At 58.7% G+C, this 25,681-nt stretch overlaps 1 protein-coding gene across 1 annotated transcript; it reads right to left on the bottom strand.

Annotated features, from left to right (window-relative positions):
- Window positions 1-7,758: 7,758 nt before the first annotated feature.
- Window positions 7,759-24,270, bottom strand: BCAN (brevican). Its single transcript, XM_081308102.1, has 14 exons — window positions 24,218-24,270; window positions 19,587-19,697; window positions 18,670-19,041; window positions 18,275-18,449; window positions 17,918-18,045; window positions 17,232-17,525; window positions 15,394-15,627; window positions 14,030-14,623; window positions 10,809-10,916; window positions 10,187-10,345; window positions 9,417-9,499; window positions 8,927-9,071; window positions 8,236-8,426; window positions 7,759-7,927 (listed from the first exon to the last, which is right to left on the bottom strand). The coding sequence occupies exons 2-14, from the start codon at window positions 19,675-19,677 to the stop codon at window positions 7,805-7,807; spliced, it is 2,697 nt and encodes an 898-aa protein (XP_081164228.1). The 5' UTR covers window positions 19,678-19,697; window positions 24,218-24,270; the 3' UTR covers window positions 7,759-7,804.
- Window positions 24,271-25,681: the final 1,411 nt, after the last annotated feature.

Here is a 25,681-nt window from a genome sequence, read left to right as displayed (position 1 = left end):
CTCAGGGACACGCAATAGAGAGCAGAGGCATGCGAAGGCCTGGAGGAGCCACGGAGACCAGTCGGAGGGTCTCCTGGGAGGCTCTGGGAAGCCAAGCAGTGCAGCAGGAAGATCTCAAGTTCAAGGCCAGTCCTGGCAACTCAGCAAGGCCCTTGTATTTAAAAAATAAAAGGACTGGGGCTGTAGCTCAGGATAAAGTTCACTACTTCTCAGTGTCCGTCCCCGCTCCACCCCCCCCTCCCCACAAAAAAAGGACAGGAGGAAAACGGGTCGAGTCCCTGTCATTGTGGAGAGCTTGCAGAAGGCCAGGACTTTGTCCTGCTCTGCACCCCGAGGCCAGATGGGTGCCCGGGAGCCCACTGGATGCGCCATAAACACAGTGAATGACCAGGAAACGGGACACACTGCTGGGGTGGAGTCCCCAGGGAGGATCTGAGGAGGGACTGAGGAGGGACAGCACCCCCGCCCCACACACACACAGCAGGAGGACAAGTGGGAGGCTATTCTGGGGCCTCCTCTGGGTAAATATAGCTTCTGAGTGGGGCGGGGACAGGGTGGGGGGCCGGAGGTGGCTTCCTCGGTTTGTTTGGGGCATTTCCTTATAAGGCAGCGCAGGCTGAGGCGCCTCTGAGGGTGAGGTCAGGGGCTGAGCTCTCCATTCAGCCCAGCCTCACGCTGTCCCCTCGCTGCCACTGCGGGCTGTTGCCAGAGTCTCAAAGGAAATCAAAGCCCAGGCTTTGGGATCTGGCCAAGGTTGCTCAAAGTGTGGCTCTTAAAGGGCCCCTCTGCTGGCCTGTCGTGTGGGAGCTCAGCCCCGAGCCCGGAGCTCGTTCTTGCAGGGTCCTCTCAGAAGGAGAGGTTACAAGGATCGCTCCGTGGAGCCTTGGTTTTCCCAGCTGGTCCAACTGGATCACTCCGCGAGGCTCAATGCAGAGTGGGCGCCCCTTGGTCTAACCCTTGCCCCTCCTGTTGCCATGGCTACCACGGTGGCTCTGGCCTCTGGGGCCAAAGAACCACAGCTGAGCCGGAACAGTGGCCCATGCCTGGAATCCCAGTGGCTGGGGAGGCTGAGGCAGGAGGATTGCAAGTTCAAAGCCAGCCTCAGCAACTTAGCCAGGCTCTCAACAACTTAGTGAGACCCTGTCTCTAAATAAAAATATAAAAAAGGGCTGAGGGTGTGACTCCATGGTTAAGAGCCCCTGGGTTCAATCCCCAGTACCTCCACCCCCCAAAAAAAAGAACCACAGGAGGTAGGACCCTCATAAATTTGAGGCCAACCTTGGCAACTTAGTGAACCTTTTTCAAAATAAAAAGGGCAGGGATGCGGCTCAGTGGTCAAGTACCACACACGAAATCTCAGCTCAGCCACGGCCTCCAAAGGAAAGTCCTGGCCCCTCCACTCCCTGCAGCCCCGGCCCCCACCCAGGGGGACCAGCTGCTGTGGGCCTGACCCTCTGGTGTCACAGCTGCTGTCAGTGATGCCATCCTCCTGGGGAGGGATGGAGGAATGTGATTTAATTTCATCTGGAATGTGCCCTCTCTGGCTGCCCGTTGGAGGGGGAGGGGACAGAAAGCCAGCTCACCCTGGCCTCCTGTAGGCCTGGGAGAGGCCTCTGGGTTCCTAGTGGACCCCCACCCGACCTGACAGGGGAGGGCCAAGCGCCAGGATTGGGTCCTGCAACAGGCTGGATGGAAGTTAGACTGGAGGGTCTTCCTGGGAGGCAGAAAAGAGAAAGTTTCTCCGGAAGGCAGTACGAGGGGATCAAGGCGAGTCCGCAGACCTACCTTAGGAAGGAAAGGAGGGAGCCCCGAGCAGAGGACCCTGGGGAGGGGCTGCGTGGCTCAGGACAGGGGAGAGAGGCAGAATGCCCTCAGGTGAGGGGCCTCAGAATCCGCTTTTGGAAGCAGAGAAAAAGGTGATCCCATTTTTTTTTCTCAGGGCCTTTCCCTCTCCCCGTCCTTTTCCCTGTCTCTCCTGTCCTCTCTGGGCAGGGCTAGGGACCGGACACATGGGCACTCCACCACCGAGCTACGTTCCAGCCCTTTTCATTTTGAGATAGGCCCTTGCTAAGTGGCTGAGGCTGGCCTTGAACTTGCAATCCTCCTGCCTCAGCCACCTCCGTCACTGGATTACAGGGGAGTGCCGCTGAGCCCGGCTCACCTCCTTTCTAACCCAACATCCCCGGCTGGGCCAGGCCTCTCTCTTCTGCAACCTTTCAGGAGCAGCACATCTGCCTCCTGTGGCCAGACCCCTTCCCCAGCCCCGCCACCCCGGGGACTCCAGTGTAGACGACCTGCTGTATCTAACTCCAGTTCTTGACAATCTGCTCTGAGGGATGACTCCAGGCCCTGAATCCCAAGTCCTGAAGCCTTTTCCTCCTCCCCAGCCTCTACCTCTTCCATCCAGACTCCCCTCCCCCCTGACTCAGCTGTGGCTCCAGAAATAGACCAAGGCAGGTGCCAGGGGCCTCTGTCGAGGAACCCCCTCCCAGCAGCTATAGCTCAGCTGCTGACAGTTGGCCCCTGGGCCCCTGGAAGGGTGGCTGGGACACTTTGTTTGGCTCTGGGCCCCTCCTGCGTCCTCCAGGACTCCGTCCTCCCCACTAAAGACAGACACCCCCAGCTGTCAATCTCACAGGACTCTCAGGAATCCAGCTCTCCACCTGTTCTCACCTACCTTCTGTCTTTTCTAAAAGGGGGCACCCCGTAGTCCCTTGTCCATGTTCTATAGACCCTACGCAGCACCTCAGGACTCCTTGGATCATCGGCAAGGGACATCTCACTGTGCCTCAGTTTCCCCAGCAAAGTGAGTTGAAATTCACTCTGACATAATTTGGAACCCAGGGGCGCTTAACCACTGAGCCTCATCCCCAGCTCTATTTTGTATTTTATTTAGAAATAGGGTTTCACTGAGTTGCTCAGCACCTCGCTAAATTGCTGAGGCTGGCTTTGAACTCGCCATCCTCCTGCCTCAGCCTCCTGACCGGCTGGGCTCACAGGTGTGCGCCAGGCACCTGGCATAGCCTCTGTCTTGACTCACTCTCCCCCTCCTCCCTCCTGAGTCCTTGGGCTCTTCAGGATTCCCTGTGGTTCCAGTGGCCTCCTTCGCCAGGAAATTATGTCAGAGTGAACTTCAGCTCACTTTGCTGGGGAAACTGAGGCGCAGCGAGATGTCCCTTGCCAATGATACAGGAGTCCCGAGATGCTGCTTAGGGTCTATAGAACATGGGCAAGGGATTGTGCGTGGCCCCCCTTAAATATGAGTGCAAAGGGCTGGGGATGTGGCTCAAGCGGTAGCGCGCTCGCCTGGCATGCATGCGGCCCGGGTTCGATCCTCAGCACCACGTGCCAACAAAGATGTTGTGTCCGCCGAGAACTGAAAAATAAATATTAAAAAAAAAAATTCTCTCTCTCTCTCTCCCCTCTCTCACTCTCTCTTAAAAAAAAAAAAAATATGAGTGCAAAGTACCCGGCTTGGTGGCACCTGCCTGTAATCCCAGTGGCTCAGGAGGCTGGACAGGAGGATCTCGAGTTCAGAGCCAGCCTCAGCAACAGTGAGGTGCTAAGCAACTCAGGGAGACCCCCTGTCTCTAAATAAATACAAAATAGGGCTGGGATGTGGCCCAGTGGTCAAGGGTCCCGAGTTCAGTCCCCTGTGTGTGTGTGTGTGGTCAACAGCTCTCCTTCTGTCCACAGTTCATCTAAACAACAAGGAGGATGCATCGGCTATAAACACAAGAAGCCACAGGTCCACCCACTGGACAATGAACTGAGTCCAGAGTCTTCTAGAGGGGACAGTTTTATGTTGCATCCTCCTTCCCTCTCAACACGGCTTGTTTCTCCTCCTCTTCTTCCCATTTATTTATTTGTTTGCATTTGGGATTGAACCCTACTTTGTATTTTATTGAGACACAGGGTCTCACTGTGTTGCATTAGCACAACACTTTTGCTGAGGCTGGCTTTGACTTTTGATCCTCCTGCCTCAGCCTCCCGAGCTGCTGGGATTACAGGCTTGTGTCACCGCGCCTGGCTCAATCTTTTTTTTTTTTTTGAGAGAGAGAGAGAGAGAATATTAATATTTATTTTTTAGTTTTCGGCGGACACAACATCTTTGTTTGTATGTGGTGCTGAGGATCAAACCTGGGTCGCACGCATGCCAGGCGAGCGCGCTACCGCTTGAGCCACATCCTCAGCCCCTGGCTCAATCTTTTCTTAATGCTCTGTCCACCCATCTTTCAGTTCTCTCTTCCAGAAGCATGTAGGCAGCTTTGCAGAAGGCGGAATAGAAGTGAGACCTCAGGAAGAACCTTCAATCCGGGGAAGGAAGGAACTGTGCATCGCTGGGAGAAAAGGCACCTGGGTCCTCACCCTGGGCAGGGATCTAAGGGCAACCCCCACCCCAGGAAAGTCCTCCCGCCCACCGGGGTCTGAGGGCTGAGCATTTCTGGAAGTCTTCGGGAGCTGCTGTGTCACAGCGGGCAGCCAGGACAATGGGGTCCTTTCATTTACTGTGCAGGAGACAAGCCCACAGACAGGGGTCTCAGCACTGGGACAAAGGCCCCAGTGAGGTCAGGGCCGCGGTGTGAGGGAGGAATGGGAGGTGGGTGTGGGTCAGAGCCGCCTGGGGAAGCGGGACCTGTGGATGGGGACCTCTGGAGGGCCCTCTCCCGGCTCAGGCCTGGGGCAATACTTCCACCCAGTCTGAGTCTTTCCACTGACACTCAGACACCCTGACCCTCCTCATCCCCAAGGAAGAGGGTGGGCCCCATCTTAGACAGTGGGAGGGGGGTGGAACCAAACTGAAGGGGCACCCCCTTTCTCCACTGAAAAGCCCTCTTCACCATGGCTAATCAGTCATGGACTGTCTTTAGAAGAGTTAGGACTGTCAGCCAAAGTCTCTGAGAAAGAGTCCAATGTAGATAAACTTCCTATTTTCCTATTGCCCTGTTTACTTGGCCACTGGCTGAGAAGATACCAGCACTCCAGGTGCTGGGCCCCCCTTACTAGTTTTTCACAAACGTATCCAGTATAGTAATTTGTAGAAACGTGCAAACAAGGCCTCTGGCCTTGAGCTGGGCTTCACAGAGATGTCTACATTTTTAAGATAAGTTACAGTTGGGCTCCATGGTAACAGCTGGCAGGGGGAGGAAAGAAAGGGGAGAAGAAGCTCTCCCCTTCTCAGGTGTTGTCCTTGAAGAGTTAACTTGCCCACAACAGTGAAAGAAAAAGCTGCTTTTATGGGAACTTCTGCAGACTGGGAACTTCTGAGCCCCTCCCCTTACATGCTGGGTATAAAACTCTGAAACTCCCTGAACTCAGGAGATTGATTGATTACAGCAGAAGCTATGCCCTCTGAACCTGGCTGCAGCCAAACAAAACTGTCTCCTGCTGTTTTCGATGCCTTGCCTCTTTGACCCTACAAGGGAACCACTATCTAGGGCCTTGGGGCGGGGTGGGGGGGGTGGACAAGGGCAGATCTGTGCTGTGCAGAGGCAACCCCAGGTGTGGCCCTTGCTCCAACACCCCAGAGGGGCCAGGACCTTTCCTCAGGGACAGGAGACACACGCTGGGCCGGCTGGGATTCTGCACAGGCAGCTCTGCTGAGTCATCCCCAGGCCAGCTCCCCTTTCCCCAGGAAGCCCAACAAAGCCAGCCGAGGCTTCCGTTTCCGGCCAGGCCACAGCAGCAAGCAGGTGTGGGGAAGGTGGGGGGGTAGAATTCTAGTTCCAACCCTCCATCTATCTCTGAGCCCTCCTGACCAGAGGGTCAGGGAAGACCGGGACCCTGCCTAGATGGGACTAGGTCCCAAAGCCTCTATGCTCCCAGAGGGAGTACCTCCCATAAGACCCTAAGGACAGTCAGGCTCAGTGACATGCCTATAATTGCAACCACTCTGGAGGCTAAGGCAAGAGGGTCACAAATTTGAGCCCAGCCTGGGTAACTTGGTGAGATCCTGTCTCAAAATAAGTAAAGTTCAGTGGTGGAGTAGAGGGAGCCTAGGTTTATCCCTAGAACCACAAAAGAAAGAAAAAAAGGACACATCCTGCCCTCTCTCCCCCTGCCTTTTACTCTTCTGGCCTCCTTCAAAGACTCCCCAGGGTCTTCACTCATAATCCCAGCTACATACCTTTCAACCCTAAAAGGAATCTCAAGCTAATACAAGATACAGCAAGGGGTCTACTGTGGCCCCAGCCTCACCCTCTTTCTTGTAGCTCCTTAAGAAAACAGCCTTATTCCCCAGGCATGCTGGGTGGGGTTGTGCAGGGAAGGGCAGAAGGTGAGCCCTGTGAGGAAGGAATGTGGGGGTAGCTGGGTCTAGGAGGTCAGTGCTGGAATCTCAGAGACCAACTGTTTGGGGTTGAATATAGGGTGGGGAAGGCTCAGGAGTTAGTTGAGAATGGTCTGGAGGGGCCCTTAGTTCCCCCAGCACACACCTGTCCCGAACTGTCCCTGTCTGTCTGGCCTTGCTGTCTCTGGGCGTCTCCACATCTCTCAGTTTTACTAGATCTTACTGACACTTAGGGAAATTAGTAAGAATTGCACACGTTGGTGCATGTGGTGTGAGAGGGCACAGATGAGTGTGAAGTCATATGAGTGTCCACATGTGTGTGCATTTGTGCCTGAGTGTGGCTGGGTGCCAGGATCTGCAGAAATGACTCATCCGCATCAAGACTGACCACATCCTGATACACACTTGACCAAAGGCACAATTCTGTGTTCTGTGATGAGGACCACGGAAGAGCTTACACACACACACACACACACACACACACACACACACACAGTCATTCTCCAGTTCTCAGAATGACCTCATCATCTCAATCTCAGCTGACTCACAGTCCCCAGCCCTGGCCGGAAGCCTTACCCTCCGCAGCCAACTACCCGCCTCCCCCGCCCCGGAAGAATCGGAAAGAAAGTCCGCAGCGCCCCCTGGCGGCCTCCTGGGACTCTTCACACATCTCCCGCCTTTGTCCACTCACGCATGCGCACACGGCTCTCTCGGAGCATTCGCAGCGCCCTCTGCAGTCCACACAGGTTAGTACGCAGAATCCTGCCCAGGCTCTTCACCGCCCTTACCTTGGTCTCCTAGTTCCTGCATCTGTGTCTTCCCGGCTGGAGCAAGCCTTTCTGCCATTTAACCTCCACTTCACCTCACTCACACCGACCCCAGAGTAGCCCCAGAAGCTGCCTTCCTCTCCGGGACCTCAGCTCGTCCTCCTCCCGACTGAACCAAACATCCTCATTCTGAGCCACTCCTGCTGTCCCCACCCCTTTGACTTCTTTCATTGCGTGAATGTTTGCTGGGCATCTAGTCTGTGCCGGGCACTGTTCTGCCCTTGACATGGCGGGGACCTCTCCAACCTCTAGAAGCGAATACCCGGATGCTCTACTCTATGAGCCCTGCCCCCCGCCCCCCACAAAGCAGCATCAGCACTTCTTGGGGCTGAACACATCTTTATTTCCCGCTGGCTTTACAGGTATTCCATCCTGCAAATCCATTTCCTTGGAAAATCAAAACTGAGTGGGCACAGTGCCCTTTAGAAAAATGGAGGGGACAGGGTAGCTGGCAGGGAGAGGGCAGCTGAGGCACTTAGGGACTGACCCGTTGCCCTGAGGGGGAAACCTGAAGCCCAGGCCGATGGGCCTGGGCTGGGCTGGAGGCCCCCAGGTATTTCCCAGAAGCCCTTCAGGCTGTCACCTGGGCTCCAGCTCCACCCTCTCATGTTTTCACTTCCTGTGGCGGGAAGAGCTCAGGGCGTGAGGGACCTTGGAGGCCCGAGGGCAGTGCTGGGGACAGCAGCATTCAAGCCTTTCCCACTTGGGGACCGGGAGGAGGGCCGGAAGGGAGGGTCCACAGTGCCTTCCAGCGTCCTGGCAGGCTCCCTGGATGTCCTTCTGGGATCTTCACGGCATGCAGAGCCCGGGCCTGGGGACACACACACACACACACTCAGCCTCCACCTGGGCTCCTCTTCCTTCCCAGCCCACCCTGGGTGTGGTGTTCCTGCTCCTGGGCCCTGACCTCACCAATACTTGCCCCATTCACCCCTTAGGAGCACAGAGTGGCTGCTTGTGCTCAGGCACGACCCCTCCAGGGCATTCAGTCACTTCCCTCTACCACTGATCACCCAGGTGTCACTCCAGTTTACACAGCCAGCTGACTGCCGCGCAGAGCTGGGATTGGAGCCCAGGGCTTCTGTTGGCCATGACCCCCACCAGCCTCCTGGCACTCACAGGCCTGCGGGGCACGCAGGAGATCTGAGGGGGCTCCCAGCGACCATTCTCCTGGCAGCGAATCAGTGGCAGGTTGCGCTGAGCCAGCCCGTCGCGGCACCGATAGCGCAGCACCGTGTCCACTTCATAGCGCAGCCGTGGGCGGCCGAACACTTGAGCCAGAGGCAGCTCCGGAGGGGGCCCACAGGACACTGCATGGGGAGCACAGTTAGGCGTTAGGAAACTTGCTCTGTGGAGGAGGGTTCCCAGAATCCTGATAGGGAGAGGAAATGAGTGGCCACAGCATTACAAAACCACCAGGGATGATTTTTTTTTTTTTTTTTTTGGTACCCGGGATTGAACCCAGGGGGCTTAACCTCTGAGCCACATCCCCAGCCCTTTCAAAAAAATATTTTATTAAGAGACAGGGTCTCGCTGAGTTGCTCAGCACCTCGCTAAATTGCTGAGGCTGGCTTTGAACTCGAGATCCTCCTGCCTCAGCCTCCCCAGCACTGGGATTACAGGCGTGCATGCCACAGCACCCAGCTCCCCTGGGGATTCCAAGTGGACTTCCGTAATTCATTATCCACCACATGGTCAGCCTCCTCTGGGTAGCTTTGTACCCTCCTTCCGTAAGCAATCCTTGGGACCCCCTGGGAAAAGAAAGGCCACCCCTCCTGGAGGGCTTGGACCCTCCCTTGCCCATCCTCACCCAGGCCCATCTTGCAGGTGTAAGACAGGTGATAGTTGCAGGGCACATCACTCCATTGTCCCTCATCGTGCCACACCATGACCACGCAGTTTTCTCCAGACAGGAAGTAGCTGTCAGGCTGTCCAGGGTTCCAGTTCTCGTAGAGCTGGGGGGACGGAGGTGGGAAGAGCCACCGCACCGTGAGCACGGGGTGGGAGAGGGGTAGAGGACTGGGGAGGGTTGGGAGGGACCTCAGGGGAAGGAAGGCTAAGGGCCTGGGGGTTGGAGACACCCGAAGAGGGAATAAGGGGCTTTGGGAGAGGGAGAAGGGGAGCCAGAGAGAGGAGAGAGGGACCTAAGGAGGGGAGGCGGGCCGGGAGAAGAGGGAGGGGGCCGGGGTAAGGAAAGGCCATCAGCAAAGGAAGGGGCGGAGGTGGGTGACTGCTGGGGGAGGCCAGGCGTGCTTCGAGGAATGAACCAGAGGGAGTGAGGTCCAGCTGAGGCCTCTCACCAGAGGGACGCCGTCCGACCACAGGAAGTCGCCTTCAATGGTCCTGTCATTGAGCCCGATCCACTGGTACTCCCGGTATCGATCTGGGGAAGAGCCGCCGGAGACGGGGCGTGCGGTGAGCGGCACTGCCAGCAGATGGCGCAGATTCCCTGTTACCGGGTGGCCTGCGGGGAGTCCTTGCAGAAATCCAAAACCCACGCCCTCCCCGGGTTTGGCTTTTTGTTTTGTACCCGGCGCTAAGGAACTCGCGTCCTGCGCAACCTCTCTACCACCGACCTGCATCCCCAGGCCCTCGCTATTTTCTTTTTTGTCTCTTTCGTGGGGATTGAACCCAAGGGCACTCCATCATGTACCTGTGAACTACAACACCAGCTCTTTTAATTTTTCATTTTGGGACAAGGTCTCTGTAAATTGCTGAGGCTGACCTCGAATCGGCGATCCTCCTGCCTCAGCCTCCTAAGTAGCTAAGATTACAGGCGTGGGCCACCGAGCCTGGCCTATCGCTGTTTTCTTTTTTGATCCCTCCAACCCCGGCACGAGGGCCAGAGTCGGGGCAGAGAGCGGGGTGGGGGCTGATACAGCCGTAAGTTCCGGTGGAACCCCAGCCTTCCCCTCCCTAAAGCCCCCTGCCTACGCGTAGAGAGGGAAGGAGAGAGAAGGAAACCGTGAATGAACACTGGCTGAATGAGGACAGCCAAGTGATGAGGGTGTCAGTCTCGAGTGTGTGCGAGGCGATGGCGAAGGTCCCCTCCCGCCCGGCCCCAGCCCACTGTTGATGAAGTCCTGCTCCTCGGGCGTGCTGATGCTGGCCAGGTGCGCGCCGTACATCCGGCACTGGGTCTCCGCCTCCTCCCAGCTCCTTCGCGTGGAGAAGTGCCTGTAGCAGGCGCCCTGGAAGGCGTCCCAGCCCGGGCTGCAGAAGCGGAGGCCTGGGGCACAGAGGGACAGACATCTTAGGCCGGAGGACCCGGAACGCAGCGAGGTCAGATCTGCAGGCGAGGGACGCGCCTTCTCCCCGCGCTGCAGACCGCGAGGGGCGGGACCAAGGGACAGGAGGGCGGTGCCAAGAAGCTAGCTGGGAATGAGGAGGTCCTGGGCAGGGGTATCGGTGTCTTCTCCAAGACACAGGGACCATGAGTGTCTGCAATGCTCCATCCTAGAGAATTCGGCTGTCCTCCCTTCCAAGGAGGAGGGCAGGTGGCGTGTACGGAAGGCCAGCAGTGTGCCTCCAAGAGCGACAAATGGAGAACAGGGCTCAGAAAAGTTGTGTCCCCAGGCCTAAAGCGGGGACTCATGGCCCAAACTCGTGCCCTCCCTCTGCCCTTCAGCACTAGCATATTGGGGCAGGGTCCAGGCTTCAGGTATGCCCCCCACCTCCCTCAACACACTCACCAACATCGCATAGGTCCCCCCCATAGCCAGGCAAACACAGGCAGCGGACCCCCTCCTCCTCCTCCAAGCATGTCCCACCATTGTGGCAGGGGCTGGGGACACAGTCACCTGAGAGGGGGAAAGAAGTGAGGTGGGGGAGCAGGGGAGCACACCCATGCAGTCTGAGCCCTCTGGGGAGGGCCCAGGGGGTCCCCCAATCTTGACCTTCCTGTCTTGGGAGTTGAACGTGGTCCCTGGAGCCAGCCTCTGGTCACAGCCCAGCTCTGAATCCTGGGGCTCTTCCTCCCCTTTCCTCCTGCCCTTCCCTGAGCTCATCACTGGCTCAGCCTGTGCAGGCCACTGTCATGCCCACCTATGTGGGCCCAGTCCGCGAGGGCCCGAGGGGAAGCGGCCAGGAAGGCTCCAGAGTCACTATCGGGGAAGATCCTGGGCTGTCAGTTGTGCGACACTGGGCAGGTCACTTCCCTTCTCTAGGCCCCTTATCTTTGTGCCAGGCCCCAGCACACTTCTGTATAGTGTAGGTGGGCCACTGGGTGGGACTGCAGAGACCACCAGCAGCAGTGGGTGTGACCTCCCTGGACTGTCCCTGGCACCTGATATGGGTGTGGTCCAGGCGACTGCTGACCATTCTTTCTGATGTCCACTGGGCAGAACCTTCCAGCCCAGAAGTTGCCAGTGGAGATCCAGCCCACTCTCTGCCCTCACCACCGGCACCATCACAAGGACCTTAGGCCAGAGGACCCCAAAACCCAGAGGGGCTAAGGCTGCCCACTGAAAGGGGCGGGAATAGGCAACCTCTTTGCCCCCATTCTTGTCTCACCCAGACTTTCCCTCCTTACCAGCCTCCACTTCGGGCCTTCTGTAGAGTGTCTAGCCTGACCCATCTCGCCCCCTTTTCGGCTCCCCCTCTTCCAGGCAGTCCTCTTAGGCCAACATGCTGCTCTGAAGGCTTCCGGTTTGGTTTGGGGATCTGGCTCCACTTGGCTAAGTCACCTGCCTTCTCTAACTTTCTAGATCCTGGGGTGCAAGGTGGCTGCTCTTAGGTCCAGTCCGGGTGCTGGCTACTGTCAGTTTCTACTCCTTTCTTCACAGGACCCAGGGGATGATGGTTCCACAGACCACCAGTGCTTGCATCCATGACAGGAGGAAACCACATTGAAGCCCAGGCCCACAGTGCTTCACACTGACCGGCCTGTGGTGTCCACTGCCTGGTGGGGTTCGGAGCAGGGACTGGGGAGAAGCTGGAGTTGATTCAAAGAATTATACTGGGATGACCTTGCCGTTTGGGGTAAAAATGAATCAGCTTTTCTAGCGCCTCTCCCTCCCTGGTCTCCCCTCCTGCCAGTAGTTGCTGCCCAGCTGGTCATGCCTCCCCTCCCCCACAGGTGTTTCATTTCATCCATTAAGTGCCAGACCCAACAGAGAGGCATCCTGGCCACCCCCTGTGCCTCACACTTTCCCGCTGCTCCTGCTCTCCTCTCGGCTTCCCATCCAGCCTTCCAAGCTGGGGAACAGGACCATCTCTGGTCCTGCCCCACAGGCCACAGCTCCTAGCCCTGGCTGTGACAGCAGGACCTGAGCCCAGGGTACACACTAGGGTGAAAGGACGTGTCTTGGGGCTTTCTCTCCTTCCTCCCTCCCCCTTTGAGGCCAGCTACAGTATACGCCTGAAAGCTTTGCCTTTCCTCTTGTTGCAATAGCAGGTCTGGGGACCGCTTGCTCCCACCTCTAGCTGGGGTAACTTAAGAAACTGAAGAGACCCCCCCCCAGTGGTCTTTTCCCACCAAACCCTTTCCTTACCCTGCAGAGGGCCCAACTCCAGGGCCAGCTGAGCAGAAAGCCCACAGTTGAAATGGGTGAGCCTGGCTTGATGCTGGGGTCCTGAGCCCACCCTGGACCTTCTAGTAGGGGGGCCTGGTTCTGGCCTAGCCTTCTCCACGAGCCTGCACTGGGATCTGAACCTTCTGTGAGTAGGTGGGCTTCTCCCAGATCCCCGAACCTAACTTCTCGCTCCTTCTCCCTCCACATTCCTCCTCTAGCATCTTCTCCAGGATAGGAGACTCTGAGATCCTCTGGGTTCGGAGAGGGGAAACCATTCTTCCTGGGGGCAGGGGTGGTTATTAGTGCAGGGGTTAGTGGAGGGGAGGCGAGAGCAGCAGCTGGAGTTAGACAGTGTCTCCTGCTGAGATGTGGGGGTGGGGATGAGGGGCCAGGGCACCTGAAGGCCAAGGAGCTGGCCCTATGGTTTCTCGATCAATACTCTCGACAGGAGCCACCCAAGTGGACCAAAAATGAATAGAAATGCTCAACGCACTGCCCCAGGCTGTGGGGTCCCTCCCCGTCAGGAGTGGGGGACCACAGCTCTCAGTGCCCCTGCAGACAGACAGCTGACCGCTTCTCTGGGGCAATGCGTGCAGTCAAATCTGGGATGTCAGCGGCAAAGAGGGGGAGTGCAGACAGGTGTGAGGAGGAGCTGGGGGGCAGCAAGGGGCGGTTAGACCATGAGGACAGGAAAGCCTGAAGCCGGAAGAAGAGACCAGGAGACACAGAGAGTCTGTGACACGGAGCCAAAGAGAAGCTCCCGACACAGAAGCATGGGGTGAGAAGGGTGGGCAGCTTCAGAGGGAGACAGGGGGCCACAGTTTGGTTACAAAGCAGTTTAATAGAGATTTATTTCCAAGGCTTGTTTTCCATGAAACAGTCGGAAAAAAAAAATACTTCACAGAAGTAGTCGCTTAAGGCTCTGTAGGGGGAGGGCTCTCCTGGACCCCAGAGGGCGAAGGGCAGGGATGGACTCCCAGGCTTCCCTGAGATCAGTGGGAGGTGACCAAAGGGGACAGCACGGGAAAGGGGTCGGGAGGGAGCAGAGGAAGACAGGCCTGACCCCAAAGAATGCCATGGGTGACCAGGGCATCCTGAAGAGGCATGAGGAGGTACTGCGGGGTCAGTGAGATGTGAGTCACAAGTAGAGGTCCCGAGGACAGAAGGGTCACGGGTGGTCAGCCGTGGGGCTGGGGTCACAGGGTGAGGACTCAGAGAGCTGGGGTGGAAGTCACCAGGTGGGGTACCGAGATGGGAGACCCACGGGGAAGAGAACGAGGAGAGTCAGGACAGGAGAGTCGGGGACAAGGGGGATTAAAGGACCCCGGGTCGGGTGATCCCGAGCTGCAGGAGGGGGAAAGGGAGAATCACGAGGAAGCTCGAGCCCTGGGCAGAGTTACCTGATGAGGGGGCCACGGCCACTCCACCTCGGCTGGCGCTGTCAGTGGGCAGCACTGGCTGGGCCTGCACGGAGGTCCCTTCGGGGATGGTTCTCCCAGAGTCCTCTTCAGAGGGGGCTTCCAGCTCTCTGGTCCCCTCGGGGGCCTGTGTGGCTGGAGGCAGGGAGGTGGCATCCTCGGAGCTCCCTGTCTCTTCGCTCTCTCCTCGAGGGACCTCAGATAGCTCAGGACCCTCAATTTCCTCCCCAACCAGAGTGGAAGATGGTGGGGACGCGAGGGTCCCCTCCCTGGGAGTGGGCAGAGTCTCGGTAGGCGGTCCACGGACCCTTGGAGGCCTGGGAGTTCCTGACTGTCCCTCGGGAGGTGGAGACGCTCCGGGCTGCAGGACTGCCCTTGCTGGCGGGGAGGCCTGGGACAGCGAGTCCTCCGCTTCCGGCTCAGTGGGGACAGGGCTGCTGAACTCGCTGGGCCATGCCCATAGGTCCTCGTCCTCCGCCGCCTCCTCTTCCTCCTCCTCCTCTGCCTCTTCTTCGTCCAACATCTGGTCCTCGTCAGAGGACCCGGTGGGCAGTACAACGGACTGGGTTTCAAATTCTGGGCAAAGAACAGAGTTCAGCACCAGGGACAGCACCCCACAGTCTTGTGGGAGAAAGGACGGGAGGGAAAAAAGGGGGGGCTGGGGAAAGCGGGTTGGGGAGAGCCTGGCCTGGGAGGGCTGGTCTGTGTTCCACACAGGGGGACTTCAACCTGAGCTCCACTGTTGGGGCGTTTTTGTTTGTTTGGTTTTTGGTCCCTGGGATTGAACCCTGGGGCATTTAACCCCCTGGGCTACATCCCAGCCCTGTTTTCCATTTCATTCAGTGACAGGGTCTCATTGAGTTGCTTAGGGCCTCACTAAGTTGCTGAGGCTGGCTTTGAACTTGCCATCCTCCTGCCTCAGCCTCCTGAGTCGCTGGGATCACAGGTGCGCACCGCATACCCGGCTGTTGGAGCCATATTTAAGAAGGGCTGTGAGCTGTCAAGAGCTCAGGAAAACAGGGCGGTTGTGTCCCCCTCTTCTAGTCTGTCAATCCTCTGTTTCAGATAGGAAAGGCAAGGAGGGGCCAATGAAGGGACAACTCTCTTTCCCAGGGGCAGCCCCTTAGTCCAGGCATCTCTAGCTCCAGAGAGTCGGGGGGTGGAGTTGAGCAGAAAAGCAACATTCAGGAGAGGGACAGGGGAGAGGCCACACACCACTAAGCCCAGAAAGGACAGGCCCAACTCATGGCAGCCGCGCCCCCAGCATCTACCTGGGCTGTGACCCTCTGCCCTCAGCCTCTCTGAGGTGGCAACATCTCCCCAGGGTTAGGGGACATTTGAGTTACCTAGGAGGGTCCTGGGGGCCTCAGCCGGGTCCTCTGGAGTGGAGCTTCCGCCTCCTCCATCCTCCATGACGGGAATGGAGTAGATGGCTCCACGGGACTCACTCTCCACAGCCTCCGGAGGCAGCTGCAGTTCCTCCAGGGTCTCCGTCACTGTGATGATGGCCTCTAGTCCATCAGAGCCTGGGTCGGAGGCTGGGAGAGAGACCTCGGGTGTGGCAGAGGGCTGGGCAGCGTCTGGCAGGAGGAAAAGTCCAATGGATGACTGAACAGACCCTGGGCCCCCCAGGGTCGTGGTCTGCAGGCAAGGGCTCTGGGTTAGCCTGTCCGACACCCCGGGATTTTCTCAGCTCTCTCAAAAACTCTCCATGGAGGGTCCAAGGGGCAGCACCCACAACATTGTCACCAATTCCCCAAGTGTTCATCAAGGGTGTCATGCTAAGCCTTCTCCTGGGCATGGAGGACACAGTGCAGAGTCAAATAGCAAGCTTCCTGCCCTCAAGGGGATTTATACTCTAGATACAGGCGAAAAACAGATACGCACAGTTATAATGAAACCATATAAAGGACAATTGAGCGGGACTAGAAGACAGTGATGGGAAGTTCTGTGCCAGAAAGACCCAGGTGAGAGCTGATCCCTTGAGTGAGGGGTTGGAGGTGGAAGAATGGATGGGAGGGTCTCAGCACCTTGAGACCCTGGTCTTGGATTAAGGTGCCAGTCATCTTAATTTTTTTTTTTTTTTTGTACTGGGGATTTAATCTCGGGTGCTTTGCTACTGAGCCACATCCCCAGCCCTTTCTATTTTTTCTTTTTTAATTTTGAGACGGAGTCTCACTAAATTGCTTAGAGCCTTGCTAAGTTTCAAAGGCTGGCCTTAAACTTGAGATCCTCCTGCCTCAGCCTCCAGAGCTGCTGGGATTACAGGCATGACCCACCACGCCTGGTGGGATATTTGAAATGGATCGGGACAGGCTCCAACCCCCTGGTACCGGAGGAACACTTGACAGTCTCTACCTGAGGATCTGAGTGTTGAGACAAGAGGGCAAAGGAAGGGGCCATGTCCTTGGGGGCACCTGCTGTTTTCAAGTATCCAGAGGTTTGGGACAGATCACCTCATCCTCTGGGAAGGGGACTGAGAGCAGAAAACCAAGGAAGCAAAGGGCCAAGAAAAGTCCTGAGGGCTGGTCTGTGTCCAGCCAGGTGGAAAAGGGACAGTGCGTCCCTGTCCTGTCACCTGCCCCAGTGAGCCTGGCTCCTGGGACCAGGAAACCTGGTCTCTGGGGCCTGTGCTCCACCTGTAGTCTTCCTCCCTGCTCCTCCTCCTCCATCTCCTCCTCCTGCTTCTTCCTGGAGAGAGGTTCTGGCCTCATAACTGTGCCCAACTGTCCTTGAGGACCTGCTTCCTGTGGGGGTGGGGATCCTCCGTCCATCACTATCTGGTGGCTGAAGATCTGACACCTCTAAGCTGCGTTCTAGTTCTAGAACCCTTCTGGAGGCCTTGGGTTAGCAGAAAGAACAGGAGCAGATGGTTTTCATTGGATGCAGAGGCTGTCAGTCATCTCTGCTCTGCCAATAAGCAGGCAGGAAACGAGAGGCCGAGGTGAAACTGGAGGAGACAGGCCTGGACTAGTGTTGGGAAGGCGACGCCAATGGTGACCACTCCCTGGGGCCACGTAGTGGAGTGAGACCACACCAGGGGCAGCCCAGGAACTCGAGTCCTGGCTGAGAAACTGGGGACCAGGCCAAAGACCCAGGAGAAGGGCTTTGGCTGAAGCTGGGGCAGGACTTCCAGACTGCCCTGGTCCCTGAGGGCGGCCCCACTCTGTGGGCAGGGGCTCACCTCGGAAGCAGTAGACGTTGAAGCGGCTGTGCTTGTTGGGGAAGCCGGTCTGGTTGGGGAAAAGGAAGAGGGTCTTGACGCCGGGCAGGCCCCCGCCACAGCGCTGGCTGGGTGTGACGATAGGGTAGCGCACACTGCCGTCGGCCAGCCAGCCCGGGCTGCAGCGGTCCAGGCCACCATCCCAGGCCGCGTAGAGCTGGCCCGTGGTGGCGATCTCGGCGCCCCGCTCCCGGCAGTAGGCCCGCGCCTCCTCCAGCGTCAGCTTGTCTGGAGGGGCACCGAGGAAGAGTTCTCCTGGGGAGAAGAGGAGGCCAGGTCACCGGCGATCAGTGGACACTTCTACCCTGGACACTCACGGGACCCTGAGCAAGCTTCTCCGGGCTTCTGTCCCCTGGTGTGTGGTCAGCTGTCCCCCCTTAGAGGATCAAAGTCTGGCAGAACCTCACGATGGAGATTAGGGCTCAGGGGAACCTGGCCCCACTTCCTCCTTCTGCTGACAGTCATGCGCGGGGTCTATGATGACAGTTTACAGAGAGGGACACTGATGTCTCCTTACCCCGCCCCGCGCCTGCCTCCCTGCCTCGGGAAATGCATGAGGGACAATAAGGCCCTGTGAGGCGGCAGGAGGACCTATGGGCGGTGCTGGAGAAGGGACTTGTCCCCTGGGAGCCCTCAGTTCCAATCACCGTTCAGGTCTTCAGCGTAACAGTAGACGTCGTAGAGGTCCTCTGGGTCCACCACTCCGTAGTTCCGGACCCCCGGGAAGCCGTCCATGTCTCCGTAGCAGGCCTCGCGGGGGGTCTGGATGGGGTACCTGGGACGGGAGGGCAGAGGGTGATGAGGTGCCTCTGCCCGGGAGCCAGCCTCCATGCGCCCTGCTCAACCATGGCCCTCTCAGCGCATGGCTGCCAGCCCAGCTCTGCAGGGAAGCAGGTCCTCTCCCGCCCTCCTCGACCAGCCTCCTTCCCCAGAGGCCAGGAGCCTGGTGCCTCCAGCCTCATGCAGAACCGGAGGCCACGGCCTGGGTCACAGCCCCCGCGCACCTCACGGTCTGGTCCGACAGCCAGCCAGCGTCACACTGCTCGTAGCCCCCCAGGTAGGCGGCGTAGAGCTGCTCCGGGGTGGCGATGCGGGCTCCAATTCGGGCACAGGCTTCCTGGGCCACGGCAAAGGAGAAAGCATAGCGGGCAGAGCCCTCCCGGTAGAGGAAGACGACCCCTGAGGGCAGAGAGGACCTGAGCCAGGTGATCACCCAGTAAGCTGATCCCCATCCCCCAGCCTCCTTGTGCACCAGGGGTAAAATCCAAATTGCTCTCACTCTACAGCATGAGAGACTTCAGTTAGACTGTGGCCCCTTTTCCAACTCAGACTGCGGGCTCCCTAGAGCAGGAGTCTTTGCCTCCCTCCCTCCCGGATCCTCTAGGCGGCGCACTCTTACCTTTGACCTTGACCTCTATGGCGTCGCTGCTGTCGTCGATGCCGTGCTGGACCTCGCAGCGGTAGATGCCAGAGTCGTTGGGCCGCAGCTCGCTCAGCACCAGGGACACGTCGGTGAGCAACGCGGGGTAGGCGGGCAGCGCCACGCGGAACCGGTAGGCCTCGCTCACCTTGACGCGCAGCCCCCGCGCCACTAGCACCTCGGCCTCGCGGCCCCCGGACAGGAAGGTCCACTTGACCCGCGGGGACCCCGGCGCCGCCCTGCGGCTCGGCGGCCGCAGGTAGTGGACGTGGCACGGGATGGTGAGGTCGCCGCCCAGCACCCCCCGCAGCGGCGCGGTGCCCGCGATGCGCACGCGGAAGGCGCGGTCCTCTGTGGGCGGGAGGGACGCGGCGCTGGACTGGACCCTCGGCCACCGCGCAGTCGCCACTCCGCCACCTGCAGTCCCTCCTCCACCCCAGCACCCCGGCCGGCTGGACCAGGTCCTGCTGCCCTGACTTTAGGTCCTCCAGGACCGTCCCCTAGGGTCCCCCGATGCCACCCCAGGGTCCTCACGCTGCACCCCAAGGTCCTCCAACCAGGACGCCCGGGGCCTTCAGCCTCCCAGACTCCCGGCCTCTCCCCTTCAGGGTTAACTCCAATTCCGCTCCTTTCTGCCTCCAGATCCACTCATCCTGCCCTAGCCTCCCCCTCTGTCCTCCACTCAGAGGCCCTCAGCCTCGTCCTCGTGCTTCTTCCTAGCCCTGCCACCAACCAAGACACCCCTGCCTACTTTGGGACCCCCACCCTCTCCGCAGGCCCCCCTATATGACCTCCTCCCAACGCCCCCCAAGGCTGGAAGCAATTGTTAGGGTTGAAAAGAAACCAGCCTCTACCGCAGGGGACAGAGGGAAAGGACCCTGAGCAGGGATGCTCACCTGAGCTGTCCCCTTCCAGGACATCAGCGAGGGCTGCAGGGACCTGGGTCAGGGCCAGGGCTGTCAGCAGGCCTGCCAGGAGTGAGGCCATGCTGCAGGCTGGTGAAGATACTAGAGGAGGAAAGATGGAGTTAGACTTCAGGATGGACTTCCCCTGGCTGACTGCCACACCCAGCTCCGGAGGTAGACAGCGTCTGCAGCACCATCAACTCTGTGTCTGGTCCCTGTCCCCTTGCCAAGGGATTCCTCCTCAGAGCCAAGGTCTTCCTCCTAGTCAACACTGTGTGACCTGGGCCAGGTTCCTTGCTCTCTCTGGGCTTTTTTTTTTCTTACTGTGAAAACAGCATTATTAACTCCCACTTCATAAGCTGCACTGAGCCTTGGGCTTTGTGAGAGCTTTACATTAAACAACCATCATTGTCGGCCACGGTGGTGCAGGCCTAGAATCCCAGCCACTTGGGAAGCCAGGGCGGGAAGACCACAAGTTCAAAGCCAGCCTCAGCAATTTAGAGAGGCCCTGTCTCAAAATAATAAATAAAAAGGGGCTGGGGGGCCGGGGTTGTGGCTCAGTGGTGGAACACTTGCCTGGCATGTGTGAGGCACAGGGTTCCATTCTTAGCATCGCATATAAATATATGAATAAAATAAAGGTCCATCAACATCAAAAAAATATATTTAAAAAAAAGGGGGCTGGGAATGTGGCTCAGTGGTTAAGTGCCCCTGGGCTCAATCCCCAGTACCAAGAACATAAAAGAACCCCTGTATCGATGCACAGCATGAGGCACACAGTAGGAGATTAGTAAATGCTTAAAACATTAGTAAATGCTTATAACAGTTGGCCTTCCCTATCCGTGGGTTCCATATCTGTGCATCCTGCACATCAAAATATTCAGGAAAACCTGTCTGCACTGAACACGTACAGATCTTCTTGTCATTATCTCCTGAGCAGCGCAGTGTAATAATAACTGTTTCTGTTGAACTGGGAAGTGTAACAAGTCCGGAGATGACTTAGAATCACAAGAGGTTGGGCTGGGGATGTGGCTCAAGCGGTAGCGCGCTTCCCTGGCATGCGTGCGGCCTGGGTTCGATCCTCAGCACCACGTACAAACAAAGGTGTTGTGTCCACCGAAAACTAAAAATTAAATATTAAAAGATTTAAAAAAAAAAAAAAAAAAGAATCACAAGAGGTTGTGCACAGGTCTTATGCACATAGTAGGCCACTTTATATAAGGGACCTGAGCCTCTGCAGAGTTTGGTATTCATGGGGGGGGGCAGGGGCTCCTAGAACCAATGCCCCCCCCCCATTCTGGCAATAGTACTTAGAACTCCACCTGCCCTCCCGGTGCCACATGCCTTCCTTGAACCAGAGCCTCCTCTTCCCATAGGACCCCTCCAACCTTTCCTGCCCATTCCTTCCTCCCTGGGTACCATACCCACCTGGCCTCCTCCAGGAAGGCCTCCTGGCCTGAACCTGGGCAATGCACAAATTCTCCCCAACCCAGCCCCTCCTCTTCCTCTGTGTGGGGGTTTTCCTTTTGGTTTTTGTGCAGGGGATTGAATCCAGGGCACTCCACCATGGAGCTAAGTGGTTGAGGGTCTTGCTAAGTTGCCCAGGTTGGCCTCAAATTTTCGATCCTCCTGCCTCAGCCTCCTGAGCTCCTGGGATTCCAGGCTTGGGCCACCGTGTCCAGCCAGCCCCCTGTCCCCTGCCTCTGCTCTGCAGGCCCGTCACCCTCGGACCCCCCTTCCCCACCACCCTCCCTCTTCCTCCCAGCCATTCCTTTCTGCCTGGCGCGGGCTTTCCCACCGGATCTCCTGGCTCACAAACCAGCTGGGACAAAGCCCCCCGTCTCTGCCAGTCTGGACCCCATCCAGCCTCTCCTCCCCCACCCCACCTTTTGTGAAGGCCCCAGGCTGGGGGTAGGCTAAGGGGGGGTGAGAATAAGAGGGAGTGAGCACCCCTTCCTACCCCTGGTGGTCAGACGCTCCGGAACTCAGAATCCTAAATATCTCAAATCTTCTGAGAGGTGGAGTGGGAGACTGGGAAACGGAGACTGATGCCCAGAAAGGGACAGAGCTGCCCCTAGGTCCCCAGCAAAGACAAGTAGGGCACAGGCCAACGTGCCCTCAGGAGGGAAGGCTGGAGAGCTAGTGTCCAACATCAGCTTTAAGGGTCAAGCTAGACTTAGAAGAATATGGGGACCCACGTTGGCTGTGGAAGAAGCTGATGATGCAGCAGGAGGGATGAAGGTTAGACTGCAGGCAGGACTCCTAGAGATCAGGCTTATTCTTACTGGCTATTCACGGCCGCTCCTGGTACACTGAATGTTTAACCTCCATCTTCCCTGCCCTTTCAGGGTCTGCCTTCATACATGTCCTCTCCCTCCTGAGCCTGAACTGATGGGAAATTATCCTCTCCTCCTGGATCCTCTCCTAGGCTCTCCTGCCTCTCCTCCACTTCAACCTCTGAGCTGGTCATACTCAGGGAGGAGAGGCAGGAGGCTCAGGGCCTCTGACAGAAGGAGGTTGCTGACAGGGCCAAGCAAGGGGGTGCTGAGGCCAGCTCCGGGGTGGGGACCCTGGGCTGGAAGGGGGACCTTTTGGCGTGAGCGGCAGGGCTCACCGGTGCCAGGAGACCGTGTGCCATGCATCTGAGCTGGCTGGGCCCCTCTCTCTGGTGGAAGCGGAGCTGTTCACAGACCTCGGCTCTCTGACAGGCGCCCAGAAACCCATACAGTCGAAGCCTGTCTGGGGCCAGGACCCGGGCCACCCTCCCCCCTCTGCCCGACAGGAGGACGAGGGAAGAGGCTCTGAGGTCAGGGAGGACCATGGAGACCTGGAGGCCAACCCACCCCATCTCTAAGAGTGGGAGTCCCAAACCAGAGGGTCCAGTTCTTGGAGAGCGCCATCTCTCCTCTCCCCAGGGTCACACGGGAGCCCTAGATTTGGATCCGGGTGTCCAGGGGCTGGGTCCCGCCCCTGCCCACACCACCCTCTCCGCTCCAGCCTGAGTCTCTGCCCTTGTCTTTTTTTTTTTTTTTCAGAGTAGAAATTAGAAGTTTATTAAAGGACAGCAGAAAAGACTTCTCCCGGAGGAAGAAGGGGACCCAAGAGGTGGAATCCCTCTGCCCTTGTCTTATGTCCCAAGCTGTTCAGGAACTTTCCTCCTGTTACAGGTCATTGCTGTTGACCATGGACATCCACCTCCTGCCCAGACCCGGTCCACGGGGAATCAGGAGCCACTGCACACGCGCCTGCCCGGGACACCCACCACCTGCATGCTGAGTGCCCACTGGGTGGCAGTCCAAGGTCTGCTCCAGAGGACCTGAGCCCCAGCCAGCACCCAGCCAGCAGGGTCAGTAGGGAGGCACGGAGGCCAGACCTCCACCTCAGCAGGAGGGAAGCTCTGGGTCACGCCTTAGTGACTGTCTGAGGAACAACTTGTACATACACAATACCAGTGAGGCCCGGGGGCACGGTCCTGTAAATGGCCCTATTTATCGCAAAAACAACTAATAATAGTGTGAGCCACATCCCCAGCAGAGCTGCTGCAGACCTTGTGAAGTCTGAGATGTGGGGGACACGTCCTCAGAGGCAAAGTCAGCTGTAACCACCCAGGCGCTGGGACCCTGTGGGAGGGCCTATTGGGAACACGGTTCACCAGGGATTGAACCCAGGAATGCATGACCACTGAGCCACCTCCCCAGCCCTTTTTAAGTTATTTTGAGACAGGATCTGGCTGAGTTGCTTAGAACCTCTCTGAGTTGCTGAGGCTGGCTTTGAACTCTCCATCCTCCTGCCTCAGCCTCCCCAACCTCTGGGACTAGGGAACACGGTTTCTGGACCCGACTGGTATCAACTGCCATCTATGTGATGCAGATCCCGGTGCCAACAAAATCAACGTCCATCCCTTGCTGGTCCTGCTAGAATCCTGACGTTAATGGGATTGGAGGAGGGTGTGGGAATACCTGGGGCAGGAAGCCTCCAGCCCGGGTCGGTTAAGAAGGGAGGACGAGGAATCCCAGTCCCAGCCAACTGTTCCCGGGGTCCACAGGAACCAGGCCCCCTCCAAGGGCCTCCGTGGATAACCTCTTTGTGCTTCCTTCAAGTAAGGAGGAGCCCAAGGTCACACAGCAAAGTAAGTGGCGGAGCTGGGAGTCCCGCTCCAGAGTGGGCGCCGCTACCACCCTGTGCTGCGCGCCCTGGGGAGGTTCCCAGAAGGCGGCCGCTGCTGCCCGCGGTTCCTCCCGGGGACCCACCGCTCCTGCGTCGCCCAGGGCCAGGTCGAAGTCCTCCCGCCTGGAGGGGCGCGCATCGGGCAGCAGGACAGGGGGCGCTCCCGTTGACCGGACCCCGGGCTGCAGCCGGACCGCAAGCAGCCGAGTGCGCGCGTGTGCGCGGGTGTACGCGGGTGCGCGTGTGCGCAGTGTGCAGTGCGCGCGCCCAGGCACCGCTCAGGGCTCGGGTGGCAGCAGGAGCCGGCGCCGGGACCGCTCCCCCGACCCCGCCGGGCGCCCGGGTCTGCGAGCCGCGGCCTCCGAGGCGGGGGCTCCGGGTGCAAGGCCGGAGGCCGGGGGGCGCCCCTCGCCTCGCCCTCCCACGCCCGGCGGCCGGGCTGCGGCGGCACTCACCTTCCCGGGGCCGGGTGTGGGCGGCACTGTCCAGCTCGCCGCCTCCTCCTGGGGCTCCGGGACCCACGGCCGGTCCTGCAGCCGGTGCGACTGCGGCGGGCACTGCGCGGGCGCGAGGGGAGGCCGGGCCTGCAGGACGCGAGGAAGAGGGCGCCGGCCTGCCGGGCGCCGCACAAAACCCCCTTTCTTCACCCCCCACCCGCCCCGCCCTTTCCTGGGGCCACCCCCCGCCCCCTGTCCCGGAACGAGAGGGGCTCGGGGTGGTCACGGGACCCGCTGCCTTCTCTGCGTCGGTTCCCGGCGGCAGCGGAGAGGGCAAGGACAAGCGAAGTAGGACATCGTTCCGGGGATACGATGAGGACTTGGAGTAGGAAGGGAGGGCAGAAGGGGCGGGGAGGGAGCGCCAGAAGATGATGTTGTAGCTGGAGGGATGGAAGTTAGACAACTGGAGGGACTTCCCATTGGTCAAAGAGGGAAGAGGAGGGACTCAAACTTAGTAGGGAAAAGGATGAAGGATCCTGGAAGGAGCGATACCCCGCCTCCCACCCCCAAAATGGGAAGCTGTCTTTTGGAGACAAGGATGAGGTGCAGATGACCTCGGCCATCTCCCTGGGGGATGTTCTGATTGGGTTCTGACTCCGGCGGTGCTCCCACTGCCTGCCCAGAGGAGGAGCTGACTTTGCAGCTGGGGGGATGGAGGTTAGACAGCAGAATCACGGGTGAAGCAAAGCGAGTCAAGAAACCTCTAGCCGAGGGGGTGCCCGGGGCACTCTGAGCCGGTGCCTCTGGTCATGCAAACCAATGTGCACAAGTCGCCGCGTTGCCGGGCGCCCAGAGCCTGCCGGCCAGGGCCGCAGCTGCTCAATGTGCAGGCGGCTGCCAAGGGGTGGGCCTGAGGCCCCAGCAGTTATCAGGGCTCCGCAGCGGCCAGAATACCAATGACGCTTCCTCCGCTTTCCCAGGCCCTCTGCTGGGCTCCTCTCTCCCTCCCCCTCCTGGGACTCAGGGACACCCCTGGCACGGACCGCAGGCGTCGGTGCCTGGATCCTCTCCTGGAGGAGAGGGCAGCTTTGTGATCCCTGTAAAATGCAGCCACAACCTCAAAATATTGCAAGCACAGTGGGGTGTCCACCGCAGGCACAGGCTCCCACAGGCCCTGGCTCCCTCGGGACTGCACCCCAAGTCCCTCCTGGGGGTTCTGGACAGCTCCCTACCGGAAGCCCACCCCCAACCCCACGGCCTGGGTTTGCACCCCTGGACCAGGGGCTGAGTTCCCAGAGGCTTTGAGATGTCCCCAAAGAGCTCCTCCCAAAGGCTTGAGGTGGAAGAAGATTCCAGCCACTCCCCAGAGGTCCCTCTACTGTAGGGACAGAAAGATCTGGGGTGGCAGTGATCAGATCCCTCAGCAGGTGACTCGCACAGATGCAAGACTAAAGGGCACAGGGCAAGGTGCCTCGGGAGGCC

This window comes from Spermophilus citellus (genome assembly GCF_964194105.1).
Source record: "Spermophilus citellus genome assembly, chromosome: 9".
In the NCBI taxonomy this organism is placed as follows: domain Eukaryota; kingdom Metazoa; phylum Chordata; class Mammalia; order Rodentia; family Sciuridae; genus Spermophilus; species Spermophilus citellus.
This window is presented reverse-complemented; position numbering and strand designations above follow the sequence as displayed.

Coding starts and splice junctions, on each gene's coding strand:
- BCAN (XM_081308102.1), bottom strand. CDS start 19,677: ATGGCCTCACTCCTGGCAGGCCTGCTGACAGCCCTGGCCCTGACCCAG. Junction 9,500..10,186: donor GGAGCAGGACTTCATCAACA/GTGGGCTGGGGC, acceptor GCTCTTCCCCAG/ATCGATACCGGGAGTACCAG. Junction 9,072..9,416: donor GGTCGGACGGCGTCCCTCTG/GTGAGAGGCCTC, acceptor CCGTCCCCCCAG/CTCTACGAGAACTGGAACCC.